Source organism: Podarcis muralis, chromosome 3, assembly GCF_964188315.1.
Source record: "Podarcis muralis chromosome 3, rPodMur119.hap1.1, whole genome shotgun sequence".
In the NCBI taxonomy this organism is placed as follows: Eukaryota; Metazoa; Chordata; class Lepidosauria; order Squamata; family Lacertidae; genus Podarcis; species Podarcis muralis.
Genome location: NC_135657.1, coordinates 53,522,340 through 53,540,964, shown reverse-complemented (window position 1 = coordinate 53,540,964; position 18,625 = coordinate 53,522,340). Strand labels below are relative to the sequence as shown.

The 18,625-nt window shown below is 39.9% G+C and overlaps 1 protein-coding gene across 2 annotated transcripts in view; it reads left to right on the top strand.

Moving 5' to 3' along the window:
- Positions 1-18,625, top strand: part of SNX9 (sorting nexin 9) — a 35,859-nt gene that overhangs the window by 7,760 nt on the left and 9,474 nt on the right. Inside the window, exons 2-10 of one of the 2 annotated variants that reach the window (XM_077925870.1) lie at positions 3,301-3,387; positions 4,697-4,771; positions 5,581-5,688; positions 13,169-13,252; positions 14,365-14,518; positions 14,924-15,077; positions 16,117-16,201; positions 17,992-18,117; positions 18,291-18,408. In XM_077925870.1, the coding sequence (XP_077781996.1) occupies positions 3,301-3,387; positions 4,697-4,771; positions 5,581-5,688; positions 13,169-13,252; positions 14,365-14,518; positions 14,924-15,077; positions 16,117-16,201; positions 17,992-18,117; positions 18,291-18,408 (991 nt within the window). The remainder of the gene's footprint in view (positions 1-3,300; positions 3,388-4,696; positions 4,772-5,580; positions 5,689-13,168; positions 13,253-14,364; positions 14,519-14,923; positions 15,078-16,116; positions 16,202-17,991; positions 18,118-18,290; positions 18,409-18,625) is intronic. The other variant, XM_077925871.1, reaches the window with a different exon arrangement.

Genomic DNA, 18,625 nt, shown 5'->3' with positions numbered 1-18,625 from the left:
GGCCTTTCATTCGTTGAGCCGCCGCTGACACACAGCTAGATATACAGTCCATTTGTAAAACAGTGGTTAAAACAGCATTAAAATATATTTAAAATATATGTATTCTGCATAGTCAGTGAGATTTTAGAAACCATGTGGAAAAATATCATTCTGAGAATGTCTTTGTGTCTGGAAAAGACTTGGAACATGTTGCAATTACATTTTGCTGAAGAGTTTATTTCCACTCAACAGTGCTAGTAATTGTTTCCCAGAGTGGCATCCCTATTTGTTTCTGAAGCACCCAGGCAGGTTTCCTGACAGTAATCCAACCAGTTTTATGTGCTAAGAATGAATTCCTTACTACAATATGTTTGTATATTCATAATTGTTTAAATAACATCTGTGCCTTGCACAAGGCTCACATAATCATCCAGGCAATAAATGTAGACAATATATGGTCTACATAAAAATTAGGCAGAATTTATCATCTTTCCCATGCTACATTATAAAAGATATAGTTAATTTGGACTCGTACTTTTCATAGAATCATAGAATTGTAGAGTTGGAAGTGAGCACCAGGGTCATCTAGTCCAACCCTCTGCAATGCAGGAATGTTTTGCCCACCGTGGAGCTTGAACCCACAAGCCTGAGATTAAGAGTCTCATGCTCTACCAAGAAATTAGTTTTTGGTTTTGTAGTGAACAAATACTTTCTGAACAAAAGTTAATTCTAACAATATTTCATTTTTGAAATATGCAAAACTAGGGCAAGTTCTGAAAGTACATATTTAATGAACTTAGTAGAGAAGGAAATTGGGGAGCTCAAGGCAAATGGAAAGCACGCGCGAATTACTGGTTTACACTACTAATGCAAGCAAAAAGTCCAAAACAAGGGAAGTGGAGTAAGGACAACTTTCTACTATCACCTGATCTACTGAATTCTTTCATAGCATGATATCGGCAGAATGACAGTCTTCTTGTTAATACTTTATACAACACAACAGCATTATCAGCATGTGTTTCTTCAGTCAAAATTTGACTAGCTAGCAACACTGTCCACCACTGTGTTCCACAACCCATTAGCTTTCAAGGTTTCAAACAGCTTATGAGAAGGACACTGCTGCAACTTACTTTTATCATGCATAAGGCACTTCAGTACAGTGGTACCTCGGGTTAAGTACTTAATTCGTTCCGGAGGTCTGTACTTTACCTGAAACGGTTCTTAACCTGAAGCACCACTTTAGCTAATGGGGCCTCCTGCCGCTGCGCCACCGGAGCACAATTTCTGTTCTTATCCTGAAGCAAAGTTCTTAACCTGAAGCACTATTTCTGGGTTAGCGGAGTCTGTAACCTGAAGCATATGTAACCTGAGGTACCACTGTAATATGAAGATGAACTGCCCTATTTTTCCTGGCAGTAGAACACCCTCAACGTTTTAGTCTACACTTAATAAGGAGGCAGTCAGGAATCTCTGACTTCTGGGCCTGGTCAGTTTCTTGGTAAGTGGGACTTCCTGTCATCACCAATCAACTGATTGGTGCTGCAGCTAGCCTTCAAAGCTGCTCAGTGAGCCCTTTTTAAGTTGTCATCTGACATAAAAATGATTCAGCTGATTGATAAATAGGTGCCCACCGATCAAAGTTGGCCTACAGGGTTGGAGGAAACCTGCCAGTTGGATCAAGTTCCCATCCCTGACTAAAGCATGGAAATGAGCATGAATAGCACAGCCGTCTATTAAATAGTGTATGCCACAACTGAATGCATTGTTGGGGCTCATTTCTAAGAAACACACCCTTATCAGGACCAGATGCTGTGGAGTCCAGCAGATGGAGGATGGGTATAAGATGGCCAGAATAAGATCTAATTTTCAGCTGCTGATTCACAGCAACTTCTTAGGGTGCTGCCAGTCCCTAATAAACATTGTTGCATTTGACAAAACCAGAAAACTGATAGTATATCTTATGAAGATTCAGTAAGTGGCTTTAATTTAATTTTTTAAAAACCAACTTATTCTTGTGTTTTTAACTGAGCAGGAACAACACAGAATGCATGATTCTTGTAAGCCACATTGGGGACCAATTTTGATTGAAACCAAACCTGTAATTAAGCCTAAGCACATGTAACTGAAACAACTGCATATTGCATTCCCATTTGCCTCCACCTCCCTTTACCTCCCCTTAGTTGTTTTTCCTGTGTCCAATCTTAGATTGTATGCTCTGTGGGGCAGGATATAAGTATTTTTTATAATAAAATACAAAGCCCTGGAGTTATTGTTCTACTTCTTTGATTGTGTGAAGTAATTAGTTCCATAGGGAGAAAAGAGACCTTGTTGACTCCTGTTCCCTACTCATGGCACATAAATGAGTGGAGAGCTGTAGATTTTGTTGATTCCTGATCTCAGCAATATGTTTTTCTGAACAATGCAAATACATATTCATACAAAAACTAAAAGTGGAAATTGACATGCTATCTTCGCATACTGACACATTGCTTGTTTAAATAAGGATAGGGCAGGGGATCAAATAGTTAACCCATTGCTGTATAGAAGGTGACGACTTCTCCTTTATGGTGCTTGAGGCACCATGCATGACATTAAATTTCAAATACCAGAGATATAATTCAGTAACAACAAAAATCGCATATTTGAAATAATATGAGGTTTCCAGGACTAAATTATATCTTCAAGCACCAAGCAAAAACTTTCCTTTTTAACCAGGCCTTTGTAATTACCAAAACTTCACCCCATAAAGGTTTACAACTGGACGGCTACCTATACATCATGTGGATAAGGGGCCCTATTTCTGCCCCACATTGCTCATCCTTGGGGATGGAGAACAATTTATGGTAGAGTTGTCATGCATCCATTAAGTACATTTTTTTAATGAGATCAATCCTCAGACTTAAGTGAGGGCATTTTGATATATAAGAGTGTGAGCTACCAATTAGGTTGAATGTGGTATTCAAACTTCTGTTCTGGTCCTTGTGAAGGTGCTTTAAAAGGCTGCGTGGACAGTGTAGACTTGAGGTTGTTGGTTGGTGGTGGAGAGATTCCTAAATTTCCTCAGAAAATTAGGCAATAATCAGGTTTGGTACTTGAGACCTGATTGTGTCTACAGTTTAGATTTTTACTGATAGCAGGTTTTACATAAATTTTTGGAGTTCCAAGTTTTTTAAAGTGCTAACTGTAACAAGTGATGTGTCACCAATTCCTCTCTGCTGTTACGTCATTTCTTTTGAACTTTGGTTTCCTACAAATGTTTGCTATGAACCTTTAACTAAACACAGAAGTGTTGTCACTGATATAGTTTTTGCACATCTACAGGCTCGGGTTATGTATGACTTTGCTGCTGAACCTGGAAACAATGAGCTGACAGTTAATGAAGGAGAAATCATCACAGTTACCAATCCGGTAAGATGCAGTCAGTGGAAATCAAAGTACCATACATAAAGCTACTTCCTGGAATTTTGGTGTAGAAACATCAAGTATTTACCATAATATTGAACCTGAAACCTACAGATACACAACTTGCACATTTCCCTTCTGTCTTAGTAGATTTGCCGTTATCCTCCAAATTAATAGATACATTACTTACTTACTTAAAAGGAAGCCATAAAAAGAGTGGGTCACTGTTATGCATTTTTCTAAGGGTGCGGGACTGGAATTCTATAGACTTATTAGTTACAAATAGTTCTTTGAACTGTGCCTCAAAGTTGCAAATGTATCTTGGGCAAACATACATATGATATAATGATATTGGAGCTATAACTTAAATGTAGCCTTACTTGGAAGGAAGTCCCATTGAATTTTGGACTTGCTTCTGCTTAAGCATGCTCAGGTTTGTGTTTTGTTTGCATTCTTAGTGACAAAATTCATAATCGAAGTTTTTAAAAAAACTATGGAAAATTTAATAGTTCAATAGGTATATCTGCTTCCATCAAATCTGCCAGCTAAAATTGCTGGCAAGTTGAATAGATCCAACTTGAACTGCTCAAGCCTAAACACTGTCTTGCGGGGTTTACTCCAAAATGAACATGTGTAGGACTGTAGCTGCGTCAGGTTTTCATAGAGCCAGTATGATGTCGTATGTTGGACTCAAATTCCGATTTTCATCCAGCTATGAAATAGACAGCCTTTGCTGTCTCTCAACCTGACCTAGCTCCTATGGTGGTTGTGATAATAAGACTGCAATGCTATCCCTTGACTGGCAGTGGTGGGACTTGATGGTGTGCTGCATCAACAGTCCCACCATTCATGCCAGCCAGGACAGAAGATGGGGGTGCAGGAAACAATGCCCTTTTGCTGTGTCGGCTCCTAGGCTGTTATGTTTAAGAAGCCTGGATCAGCAGCAGAGCCCCTTAGTATCCAGCAAATCCTGTGCCATCACAGCCCCACTGCTGAAATGCTGAGTTTTTTGGGGGGGGGTGGAGAGGTCATCAACTGCAGCTTTTGGAGACGCCAGTGGCAGTAGCTTCTGAGTAGAGGGATACATGTGCTGCATTAAAAACTTTCCAGCACATTGTATCAGGGGTTTAGATTGCTCTATTAATTGGGAGACCCCATTGTGCTTTGGAAGAAGCTTGGAACAAAAAAGTGATACTAAGAAAACATGAATATGCTAAAAAGACATTTGGAATGCATTTCTTTAAAATAACTAAACTTATAATTTATTGTCTTCATAATTTTAACTACTTAACACATTTGTTTGTCTTTGTTGTAGGATGTAGGTGGAGGCTGGCTGGAAGGCAAAAACAGCAAAGGAGAACGAGGACTTGTTCCCACAGATTATGTTGAAGTAAGTTACAAAATGATATTCATCGGTGAGATAAAGTGAGATTACTACATATTCTATAGATAACCATTTTTTAAAAACTGGAAACATACACTCTTGTAAGTCAGTAAGTGAGATACAGTATCACACCATTGTTTCTGTATTTGTACATATAAGAGGCCTATAGTACACTAAAAACCAAATTGCAGTCTGATTGGGGCTGCAGTCCTAACTCCACTTACCTGGGAGCAAATTCCATTGAATTAGGGTTGTTCTCACTTAAAAGGAGCAGCTTGTTCTTACTTAAATGGAAGATGGAATGAAACAGGGCTTGTTCCCGTCTTGTATGTTCAATGCATGCACATAGAGTGATACAGTAAGGCAGTGGTTCTCAAACGTTTTTCACAGGGACCATTTGACAATTGCTGAGCATCTTTGTGAATCATTTAATGGTTTTTCTGCCTCTTGTAGCAGTCACAATGTGCTGTGCTAGATGCTGTATTATTTTTAATTGTATTTTTATTGCTTCTTTAATTTCTTACATAATGGATTTTATTGTGTTACAGTTTGAATTCTGTATTATAGTATAATAGAATACAATATAAGCAATAAAAGAAGCAATAAAAATACAATTAAAATCAATACGAGTGTTTAGGGTGATGGGTGTCCTGCCTCCTGTCTTCAGCCATAAACACACTATGCCATCTGAATGAGTCTCACAGAGAACTTAAGTCCATTGATACCACTGAGTGTGTTCAGAGTGTGAATTTTCTTTAATATAAAGTTGACATTTTATTTTAGAAATGTATTTTCAGCAGCATTCTGTTTTTCAGATTCTACCTGAAGGTACCAAAGATGGAATTTCAGTAGCTGACCAAGCCTTTTTTGATGGTCTCTCTACTGCACAGGCTAATTTGCAAGCAGCAAAACCCAATAGCCAGGTAGGTCTTGTTTCTTCAAAAAACCCTTTTTTAGAGCATGTTTTCTTGAGCACCAGAAGCATGACAGACTGTATTGAACCAAAGAAGCTTGTTGAAGTCCCTTGTTGTGAGTTACTCTAACCTGCATGGAAAAGACAACCTCAGCTGTTCTTTAATCCTTTGAAAATTAACTCCTCATTTATTGACATAGTTGTAAGGGAAATGAATGGAAAAGTTCTGCTAACATTACATTGGATCTCTTCTGGGTCAGACCAAAGCTCTTGTCTAATCCAGAATCGCTTTTCTATGACCAACCAGATTTCTTTTAGGAAGCCATAAACAGCCAAAGGTTCTCCTTTTTTTTTATTTGCACTCCAGATACTGGCATTCTCTGGGCATAGAGATTCCAGTTAGTTATCATGGTGGTTGATAAACCTATTCTCCATTAATGTGTCTCATCTCTCTTTGTGGTGGGCAATTCTTTATTGTTCACGTGTATTAATTTTGCCACAGCTTTTGTTCCTTCTTTGTTCTTGTTTTTCCTTCTTTAAAATAAGACTTCCTTCTTCTCCATGAGGGATCGCTCAGTCAGTAAAGAATGAGACTCTTAATCTCAGGGTTGTGAGTTTGAGCCCCATGTTGGGTGAAAGATTCTGGCATTGCAGGGGGTTGGACTAGATGATCTTCATGGTACTTTCTAACACTACAACTCTATGAATCTGTATAGCTTCCTTTACTCTGCTCGTTAACCATGCTGGTATCCTCTTGGACTTGTCTTTACCTTTCCTAATATGTACGGTATACATTTTATCAGAACTAGTATTAACAACTGTCTATAACCACTGAGTCATCCAACTGTTCACATAAATATGTGTTGAATTTGATAGCTCTTTGTCAGCTGTTAGCAGTTGAACATCTTGTGCCAGATCTTAAGCACCCCTGTATGAAGATTGATCCCAGGTTCTCTCTTATCCCTGCTTGGATCCTATGTGTCTATATCACATCAACCAGCCAGCATCCTTGACTGTCCATGTTGGCAGGAAAGAGGAAACAAAATACAGTTTCTTGACCTGTTAGTTCCTGTGTGAGTTATTTCTGAAATCCATTTCCTTATTGGCCTTTCTGTTGCTCAGTTCTCTGTCGCCTCCACTTGTTCTTCCTTTCTATTGTAATGTATCAGCCGATTGCTGAGTTTGCTCTCTTCCTGTTTCTTCCCTGCCTCCAGGTACCTAACCTCTTTTCATTCAGCCTGCATATCTTGGCCAAGTAGCTCCATTTGTCGCTAGATCCATTGTCGCTGTCACTGCCTGAAACTCTGAATATTCCATGTTACCCATTTGGTTCTCCTAAACACGAGTCCCCTTCTCCCATTAGAGCCTATACATCCCTTGTATGTGTGAGGCTGAAATGGAGCTCCACTGGCTAGCCATGCCACCAACCACCACAGCAGGCCCATTCCAAATTTTTAAATATCTGGAAAGAGCAATATGTACAGTGGTGCCTCGCAAGACGAAAATAATCTGTTCCGCGAGTCTCTTCATCTAGCGTTTTTTTTGTCTTGCGAAGCAACCCTATTAGCGGCTTAACGGATTAGCGCTATTAGCGGTTTAGCGGATTAGCGGCTATTAAAGGCTTAGCGGCTTAGCGGCTAAAAGGCTATTAGCGGCTTAGCGGCTTAGAAAAAGGGGGGGGGAGCGGAAAAAAATCACAAGACTCGCAAGATGTTTTCGTCTTGCGAAGCAAGCCCATAGGGAAAATCGTCTTGCGAAGCAACTCAAAAACGGAAAACCCTTTCGTCTAGCGGGTTTTTCGTCTTGCGAGGCATTCGTCTTGCGGGGCACCACTGTATAAATAGCTGCTGACATATAGGCCCCTCTTCCTAGATGTCATTGCTGAATATGTGGACATCAAGGGAGCAGGCGTCAATTAAGGTGGGGCTAGCTCATTTGGTTTACATGCACATGTTAGGGGAACCTTTTTCAGTTCAAGGGCTGAATTTACTTCTGGGCAACCTTTGAAGGGCTAAATGCCGGTGTGGGCAGGGCAAATGGCCAAAGTAGGTGGAGCTATGAATGTACATTTACTAGTTTATATACACATTGAAGTGCCAGATGGAGAGGTCTGGTGCGCCACACCTGAATATACTATGACCATGTAAGCTCAAATGCATAAAGGTGCTTTGAAATGTTTCAGTGTCTCATATCAGCCAAATTAAAGTTTTGGTTGGTTATTTCAAATACATATGCAATTCCTTGCCTCTCCAGCTCTTGGACATAAATCTCTCATTTCTCACCTATTTCAGTTTTCTTCTTCGCTAATGGCTTCTTCTCTTGCTTTTTCTTCTCCCCGCCCCCCCCCCCCACCTTGTTCTTTGTTAGATTTTGAAGGAACTGCTCAAGTCTGTGACACAATATGTTTTAGCTGTTTCTGCATCCCAAAGCCCCTAATATGTCTGCCTGCATACTCTGGTTCCTCTGGACCCTTCATTCTTGCTCATCCCAACTGTGAGTTCTTAAGTCTCTACCGTGCTGCTTTTTGAGTCTCCCAACTTCTGCTTCCCTCAGCTTTTGCTGTGCTTGTCCATCTTGCCCCTCGTTAGGGCCTGAGCAGCTCAGTTAGTGGGAAACAGAGACCGTGAGGCTCAGAAGGCTCAGCCTATAGCAGTAGACTCCTTTGCAGCTCTGATACTAGAGCAGTTCAACCAGTTATTATGAAAGGCCTCATGACAACTGTGACAACCCCCATAACTGTATTGTAATAGAGACTTGGATCTGGATAGGAATATCTTTCAGCATGCCTAAATCTTTGTAGTAGTCCATAGGTCAGAGGCAGGTAGTGGTGGTCAAAGGTCTTGTAACACGAAAACAAACTTTTGAGTTGGTGGCAGGGTAGTTCATTCATTAATAACTGAAAAATTAAAATGTACTAAAATTCTAAGAAGAAGCTTTTTAATTTCAGTGCAAGGATTTTTAACAAATATGAACACTGCTGTTGTTCAGAAAAACAAATTTGTTTGCACAGCTTTGCAGTGTAAATTGATAAGCCTGTTTGCTTAGCTATTTAAAACGGTGAAGACTGAAAACCAGTGCTTTTTTCCTAAAAAAAATGTTTAGGGGTATTCTCATTTTCCTACTCGTATTGAAATACTGCCTCTCAATGAGGCCAAACTTAGATTCACAAAATGTTTAGGGGTATGCGTACCCCCAGAAAAAAGCACTGCTGAAAACTATAGCGAGTAATACTTCAGTATAGTAATACAAAGCAATCAATCACTTGATAGCCTTTATAAAATTAAAATTTTAAACAAGTTGACCTAGCAGAATGGCAGATGAAATGTAAATAACAGCCAGTGTAGTCGTAAAGGTAGAGGACGGAATTTGGACTTTGGACCCAGCCACAAGGTTGCTTCAATACTCCCTGCTAGAAAGGAAGTTAGCTTGACTGGGAGACAAATAGCAAAATAAATTGTAAACCAAAGAATTTTACAGAGATGGTGAAGAGGAGGTACATTAGACACAAAGGCAAGGAGTACTTTTGGACACTGCCAGGGATCTGAAGAGCTTTTTAATGTATGCCTGGTGAAGTTACTGGCTCTTTCTCTAAACTGTAGATTCTCATACCCTATCACAAACTACCCTCAGTTTCAAAAAGGATATGGCATGTATGATTGCTATTCAAGGCACATAAATTAGCTCCTGTAGGCACATTAAAGTTATTGAACCTAGATTAAAATTAAAATTGGATTCCAAACATTGTATTTTTGTTGTAATATAATTTTGAAGCAAGAAAACAAGCAAATCTTTTCCTTGGACTACTGTGGCTGCTCACAAAAAATCCTGATACACGAAAAAGCAACCAACTCATCTAGTTTTCCTTTTGAGACTCAAATTGTACTGCATTCTCAGAAGTGTTGGGAACCCCAAACCCAGGCTGACAATGGAATCTAAACAGTGAACCAGAATGAGTTAGACTATGAAACTTCTTCCTTGAGAGAAGTGGGAGCTGGCCAAAGCGAAGAAACTCCACAAGTAAGCCCTCTCAGGAGATCCAGAAGGTTGCTGACAAGGTGCAGCTTCAGATGAAGTCTGTAAGCCAGTCAGTATAGGGTAACCATTATGCTCTTAAATCTCTGCTCATTGTTTACTTTCTCTCACGTGAACACATTCCATTGACTTTGGCAACTTTATCTTTTAAAGGAAGAGGTATACCACTGCCAGTAATACTTTTGCTACACTTAATAAGTTGAATCCTGCATGCAGTTTTCACAGACAGCTTCTTCCATTCATGAAATGAACTGTGATCAAATGCAACAGTTTCTCCTTTAACTATACCTTTCGCTTCCTGCAGCCGGAGTGTCACAGGATCTAATTCAGTGTGTCCTGCACCAGTTCAAAAATGCTTATTTCAGACTCCCGAGCAAAATATTCAATTGATCACAAGGCAGATCTTATTTAATCATCGGACTGATAATGTAAAAGATTTTTCTCCAAAATATCTTAAATTGGAGCATGTCTGTTAAATGTGAAAAGTCAAATTTCATTTGCAACACATCTAAAATACTTCATTTCCACTGCTAATTGATGTGGAGTTAAATGCAAATAGTAAACAAAGTGGTAGTGATTTTTTTTTATTATAGAAGTAGGAGCTATGGTCCTTTTATGACTGTGTTTTGCTGATGCTGTGTTCAGAATTGGCATGTCTTAACATTTTTCCCATTTAGGCTTTTAAGTTATTTTCTTTTCTTCCATATAATTATTTGAATTTCAAAAGAAATCATTCCTGTCTTTTGTCTCATCTCTGATTTGTAAAAATTAAAACTTTTTAATACTAAAACCACTGCAGAAGTAAGAAAATAGAAGCCTTGACCAAATGTGGGGAACAAAACATAACATAAATATTGGCACAAGAAATGCAAGCAGGCAATAAGGGATGCTACATAATAATTAGTATGCTAAACAAGAATGCTAAAAATCTAAATACCAACAATAATAAAAAAATTGTTAAATACATTTGGAGCAGGAGACCAGCTAGAGAGGTGGTTGGACCTATGGATCATAAGGATGTCAGAGGTGTGCTAGAAGAGGAAAAGGAGGAATGGGTTAATTTCATCAATCTTCAGAGCAGCATATATAGAGCACAGGAAGGGAGACAGAGGAACTGAGGCAAATAGGCAAAAGACAAAGTCCTAGGCCTTGTTGACAAAATAAAAACTTACAAATCACCGTGTCCATGTGGCATCCATCTGAGAGGCCTTAAAGAACTCATATGGGAAATAGCTGATCTTCTAGCAAAAATATGTACCTGTAACTTGTTCCCAAGATCAACCTACATATCTGTTGACTACAAAGCAGTCAGCGTGATATCATTTTGTATAAAAGGGATCCAGGGGAGGATTCTGGAAATTACAGATTAGTTAGCTTAATGTCTGTTCTGGGAAAACTGCTACATATATCAAAGAACAAGGCTTGCTGAAGTATAAGCAGCATGGCTTCTGCAAGGGTAAGTCCTGTGTCATTATGTATTGGAGTTCTTTGAAAGTATCTACAGGCATATAGATAAAGCTGATATTCTGAATTTGGACTTTCAAAAAGCTTTCGACCTCACCAAAGAGTCCTGAATAAGGTTAGCAGTCATGGAGTAAGATGAGAGTTCCTCCTATGGATCAGTGATTGGTTTAGGAGACAGAAGCAAAGAGTAATAAATGGACAGTTCTCTCTGTAAAGGGATGTGGAAAGTGGAGTCCCTGAAAGACCTGTGTTAACATTTTATAGCCATCTAAATGTGTCCAGGGAGGCTTGGGTGTTCAGTTTGTTTTGCCCCACCTGATTGATCACGAAATGTGGCACACACACACCATTTGAATGGCAGTGCCGTCAACTTGGGGGGGGGGCAGCCCCCTCAAATATTTTAGGGGGGCAAGGGACCTTGGCCCCTAGGAGTTGGCTCCTATGCTGCTTGGTAATAAGCATGATTAAGCATTACATTTGCCCTAAGGTCTAAGTACAGTGGTACTTCGGGTTACATATGCTTTAGGTTGCAGACTCCGCTAACCTAGAAGTAGTACCTCGAGTTAAGAAATTTACTTCAGGATGAGAACAGAAATTGTGCTCCGGCAGCACGGCAGCAGCAGGAGGCCCCATTAGCTAAAGTGGTGCTTCTGGTTAAGAACAGTTTCAGGTTAAGAATGGACCTCCGGAATGAATTAAGTACTTATTAACCTGAGGTACCACTGTAATTGACTTTAGTATTGGTTGATGGCTTCATACATTATGTTTAAATTGTTTTTAGTACTCATATGCTAGCTTTGTGCTAGCAGAAGCCAGCACTTGGATTTATGCTCCCCTCAATCCACTCTGGAGGATCAGGAAATCCCCAGAATGGCTCATGAGGGGAAATTGTTTGTCTTGCAAGCAGAAATGCTTGTACTGATGGGGCATTCAGGAGAGATGTTGAATTCCTCCCAGAATGTAAATTATTCCCTTCCTTCCGACAACGATACTACTTTAGAGGAGATCTGCTTTGGACATGAAGGAGAGGAACAAGAACAACAACAATTTTTTTATTTGTGCCCTGTCCATCTGACTGGGATACACTACTATCATTTCTAAATTAAACATGGTTAAACAATATACAGTGGCTGTATAATTGTAGTTATGTCAATTCCAAAGTCTTAGAAAATACTTTTGTTTCAGGAAAACCTGTAAAAATTAATGAGGCAAGACATAATCTAGCCAAGTTACTCAGCAAATTACTTAGCGTTGTGAGCTAAGCCTAGGACTCGGGCTCAGTAATTCCTGCATCATTTATATTTTTTCAGTAGCACTTTCAAGAAAATACTCTAGTATGTGTTTTGATTGTTATAAATGCGTGTGAACAAAGGCTCCCTTCATATGTTAACCACACATGTTGGTTTCACAGTTTCATGTTCTCTTAATGCTTCTGATGTGATAAATGCCATAAAAACACAACAATATATAAATGCTTCCATTTGAGGAATAAGAACACTGAATGACTTCATTGATGCCAATACAGTGGCAACAAATGCTTTTAAGACCGGGTGTTCATGAATGGCATTGTGATACTTGGTATGAAGGCCCTGTAGATGAAGTTCATTTGTAAGCAGATCAGGAAGTATTTGTTGTATGATTATTCATGATGTGGGAGACATTGCTTGGCTTTTGGAAGTTATGTCTCATGGTTGCATGGTTTTACTTAAGTTTTGTTTTGTTTTGTTTGCTTTTGTGCTTGGTGTAACATCTAGGATCCGAACACAATAGTGTAGTTTTAATAGGCTATGAGAGAAAAATCCTGCAATCTTTAGAGAAGAGTTTTTATTTACATGCATGCTGCTTCTGATTATTGTGTGGCAGTTGTGTGGCATGCCTGCATTTCAGCAGTTCACCTTGCCTGCAAGAATCTTTCTATGCTGCAGAGCTGAAAACGACATCAGGCTTTCATACTTCTGCCTTTCTCCCTTTACTGAGTGCTTCTTATTTTTAAGGTGGATTCTCAGCCATCTGCCACTCATACTTCTATTTTGGAATTTTTTACTCAATCTCCACCTTCAACTCCTTCTACAAGAAAGGTAATTCTTAAAAAGTTACTAAAAGGGTATACCCTTTAAAAGTATACTAAAAGTATACCCATACAACTTGATCTCTTTCTCACTTTTTTTTTTTTTTTTAAATCTCATCTGCGAGTCTGAATTTTAATAACACTGCTGGAAGATGTGACACGCTACCTGCATAAAGTAGAATTTACAGAAATGTCTAAATTTAGTCACTGGTGAGCTGCTGGTGTTCTTGTGAAGATACACAGAACTAATGACAGGCTTTCTTCTCAACCCCTAAGGCAGTGGCTAAATCATTTTCAAAACTTTGCTACACCTGTAAGCAAAATAAGACTTTGAAAAAGAACCTGTGAAAAACAGAAAAGGGCATCTCCAGAGAGTAGGCTGGTTGGTATGGGAGTCGGCAGTCTCTTTGGTATCCTGGACTTGAGCTGCTTAGGGCGTTAAAGATAATTACCAAAACTTTTGAGTTGCCCCTCAAATCAAATTGACAACCAGGGCAATGAAACAGTGTATCTTAGATGATTATGATTATTACAAAATGATGTTTGGGCTTGTATATTAAAGTGGACATATTTGTGGCTATAATGGCTTCTTTTGTTACCTAAACATGTGTTTGTGTTCAAAGTCTGGGTAGAACCACCATTAGCCTACTAACAGGTTCTGTTTTTGCTGATTTCAAACTCCATTGAAAAGAATAACACTTGCTTCCAACTAGGATCAGACTGTTGGCGTCTAATGAGCTGCTGTTTTTTATGCCATAGTGTTATCTAAAAGCGTAAAAATGTGCCTTTTATATTTTAACTGTTTAGAATTGCTTTTTGACTTTTATTTGTAGATTTAAATAAGGGAGTGCAACTACTGTTTACTCAGGAGTAGACCCTTTGAAAATGATGGGCTTACTAACTTAGTCATATTAATTGCAGTGGGTCTGTTTTGAGTAAATAGCACCCTATATATGCACCTGTGTGGAAAATAATCGAATACATGCTTCTGCTTTTCAACAATTTTCACTATTTTACTTTAAAAGGGAATTTATTGGTAACATTTGTGACTAAAATTTTACTTTTTCTGTGCTATTTTTCAAAAAACATATATATCCCACCTTTTTTCATTTTTAAACTTAGGCTACCAGCAATGCAAACGACCCCTGGTCAAGCTGGGACAACACAACAGGTGGTGATGGCTGGGCAGCAAAACCTGAAAATAGGCAGAAAAACAGCGCTTCAAACAACTGGGATGCAGCAGCATTTGGTCATCCACAGGCTTATCAAGGTCCAGGTCAGCTGTGTGTTTCCGTAGCCATTGCTGATTATTGGGGTCGGGTAGGACTCCAGATAAACATAATTCAGAAAGTAAATAATGATATTTGATTTCAGAATTCTGCTAAAACTACATGGTAAACTTACTCAAGAGACAATCAGAAGATTATTGTTGTGTGTAATAATAATAATAATAATAATATGCCAATTTGATTAGATGTTTGTGTGGGTGTGTTGATTTGGACTTCTTACAATATACCCTTATCCCCAGAATGCTCCAGAATGCTGTTTAGTCTTGACAGCTATCTGAACGTTGCATTAGGATACTGTAGAACTGAAAGATGCCAGTTAATTAGATGCACTGTTGTTCACGTTAAGTGTGGTTTAGATATTATGTATGCAACTAGTATTGTCTCTTTTTTAGCGGCTGCTGATGACGATGACTGGGATGATGATTGGGATGACCCAAAATCAACGGCTGCACCCTATCTTGGCTATAAAGAGGCAGAGCCTTCCGACCCAGCAGGGCTTCAGCGTGGCAATAGCCGTGGAGCTGCTATGAAGCTACCACTTAACAAGTAAAAACTGCAGCACTGAATAGGGTGGGGGTAGGGGAAATAGAAATTTAAAGAGGAATTTAAAATGGAATAGTTGACTGTGTTCACAAGTTGTAGTGCATTTTCCATGTAAAGTTTACAAATAATAAACTTGTTTCAGTGGGAAAGGGTAACAAAATCAGTATTCAGCTAAAGAAAATAGTAAAAAACAAAAACAAAACCTATTTATAAGTCCTAAACAAAACTTATTTCCTCAAATAAAATATGCCCTTCAATTGAGCTTTATCATCTCTTTTGTGTGGACCTGTTGGACCAAAATGTTGGTGTCCCTTAAGTGGTTTTGAACAGCTGGAATGATTTGACAATATAGTTTAGTTTTCACATTTTCTGCAACAAGTGGATTTTACAGGATAGTGTCTTAACAGGATAGTTCTTGCTTACAGCCAGAGATATAAATCCTTTGCACTCCCTTGCCCCGTGGGGCTTTTGTATGCACCTCCACCCCCACTCTTCAGCAGCCTCCTTCTGCCCAGTTGTCCGGCTCTGCAATGAGATATACATTCTGGATATTCTGTCTGTCTGTCTGTCACTTATAAAAAAGAAAGTTAGTAATACAGTCAGGAGTGTGGGGGTTGACTGGGAAGTGAGGAGATGAAATTCCTGCTAAGGACTGGGCCTTTTCATGTACTTGAAATATTTCTGGATTCTGAACTGCGGGAGAATGTAACTGTCAGTTTATCAAATGACAGAAGAGAATTCAAGAGGCCTCTTATATGGTGTTATAGTGGCAGTTGGTACTAACAGTTCCTCTGCACCGTTTGTTCTGATTGGCTGAATTCAGCCAATCAGCAATGACTTAATTGTAGGTGCATATTTATATACTCCTAATGCAGTTGTTGCTCGGTCTGTAATTAACTAGATCCTTTCAGCACCATTGTTTTAGTAACAGACGTATTTACCTTTTTGGATACACCAAATGTCTATAAAATATGGCAAGCAGTTCTGAATCTGCCAAAGAGCCTATGAAAGAAGGATTCACACACTTAATTTCTCTGATCAGATTTCCTGGATTTGCAAAACCTGGAGTGGAGCAGTATCTCTTGTCAAAGCAGCTAGCAAAACCCAAAGAGAAAATTCCTATAATTGTAAGTTTAAAATATTGTGTGTGTGTGTGTTGTATTCATACAGTGGTACCTCGCAAGACGAATGCCTTGCAAGACAAAAAACTCGCTAGACGAAAGGTTTTTCCGTTTTCGATTTGCCTCGCAAGACGAATTTCCCCTATGGGCTTGCTTCGCAAGACGAAAACGTCTCGCGACTTTGTTTTCTTTGTCTAAAAACAAAGACATGTTTTTGTTTATAAAGTTAATTTATTTTCCCTTCAATTTTTGAACTGCTCTTTACAGTATGTGTGACTTCAAAGAGCAGTTAATAAACTGTTGTTGTACCAAATTTGGCTTTGTTTGGACTTTTTTTGACCATAGGAACGCATTAATTGATTTTCAATGCATTCCTATGGGATTTCGTGCTTCGCAAGACGAAAAATTCGCTAAACGACAAAAATTGCGGAACGAATTAATTTCGTCTTGCGGGGCACCACTGTATCTATCTTTGGCAACTGCATGTGGCATTAGTGTGTAAACATATACCGTATTTTTCGCCCCATAGGACGCACCGCCCCATAGGACACACCTAGTTTTTTTGGGGGGGGAAATAAAGGAAAAAAATTTTATTTCCCCCCCAGGCGCGGGGGAAGCCTGAGCTTCCCCTGACCCCAGCCCCCAGAACAGGCTGCCGCCCCAAGCCTTGCGCACCCGGCGGGACCTCCCGCCAGGTGCGCGAGGCTTGCGGACATCTGCCCAAAGCAGGGGGCGGGCTCCGTAGCTCGCCCCCTGCATCGGGCTGCAGGCTGCTGCCCCAAGCCTTGCGCACCCGGCGGGACCTCCAGGCTTGCGGACATCTGCCCGAAGCAGGGGGCGGGCTCCGCAGCTCGCCCCCTGCTTCGGGCTGCAGGCTGCCGCCCCAAGCCTTGCGCACCCGGTGGGACCTCCAGGCTTGCGGACATCTGCCCGAAGTAGGGGGCGTGCTACGCAACGCGCCCCGTGCTTCGGGCTGCAAGGAAAAACTGCGTCCTATAGGGCGAAAAATACGGTACATACAGTGGTACCTTGGGTTACATACATTTCAGGTTACATACGCTTCAGGTTACAGACTCCGCTAACCCAGAAATAGTGCTTCAGGTTAAGAACTTTGCTTCAGGATGAGAACAGAAATCGGGCTCTGGTGGCGCGGCAGCCGCAGGAGGCCCCATTAGCTAAAGTGGTGCTTCAGTTCAGGTTAAGAACGGATCTCCGGAACGAATTAAGTACTTATCCCGAGGTACCACTGTACTCACTTTTAGCCAAAGCAGTATGTACTTAGGAAAGTGCTTCTTGAATGAAAAGCCTGTCTGGCCTTGAACATGCTGAGTATGTTGCATACTTCCATGGGAACTGTGAAGGCTCAAGGGCACTCTTCCAGAAATTAAGCATGTATTTCACAGGGACCAGGATTCAAGTCTTTGTTGATCACCCTACAGCACAATAACACCACTATAACTTTTTGAGCAATTTTCTTCCTAGGCAGCTATTTGTGCCGAGTAGTTGAAATGCTATACTATCATTGAGAGATCCTAAAATGCTGTTTGCAAAAGGTGCTTTGGGCACCTGCTTCAAACTGGCATCCAGGTGTAAAGTTCTGTGTGGCCCATTTCTGTATTATGCCTGATAATGCAGCCTGCTAAGCCTCTGGATTGCTTATTGTAGTAATTACTTTCAGGTATGGAATGGATACATCATTGACTCCACATGTAGGTTTAGTGTGCATTAAATGCAATTGCATATTTTAGATTTGTGTAGCATGCTTAGAGTTAATAAATACTTTTGTTGTCCTGTAGATTGGAGATTATGGGCCAATGTGGGTGTATCCTACCTCTACATTTGACTGTGTTGTGGCTGATCCAAAAAAAGGTTCTAAAATGTATGGTTTGAAGAGCTACATCGAATATCAGCTTACATGTACAGTAAGTGCGTACCAGAGAAGTTTGTTTAGGTGACATCTCAAAATGTCCCAATTCTTTTGATCGTTTATCTATGATTTACATCATACAGTTAAATAACCCTGACTTATACAGACATAGTAGTAAATATATTTTGGAAGCCGTAAGCAAGAGTGTTTTGTCTGCCTGTCTTACAGAACACTAATCGAGCTGTCAACCACAGATACAAGCACTTCGACTGGTTATATGAACGCCTCTTGATTAAGTTTGGATCAGCCATTCCAATTCCATCTCTTCCAGACAAGCAAGTGACAGGTAACCTTCTCCAAATTGATGGTTCTTGAAACAGGAAGTTTTGTCGCTCTATGATTAGCTTTGTTGTTTTTCTGAAAGATGATATTAATGCAAGAGGGTCACTCTGAAAATGAGGACTTCTCAGCTTAAAACTGACCATCCCCTTAAATTTCATAAGAACAGTGGAGGAATAAAAATGAAGAGCAGCAACAAAGTAGTTGAGAACAGAGTATGCTGT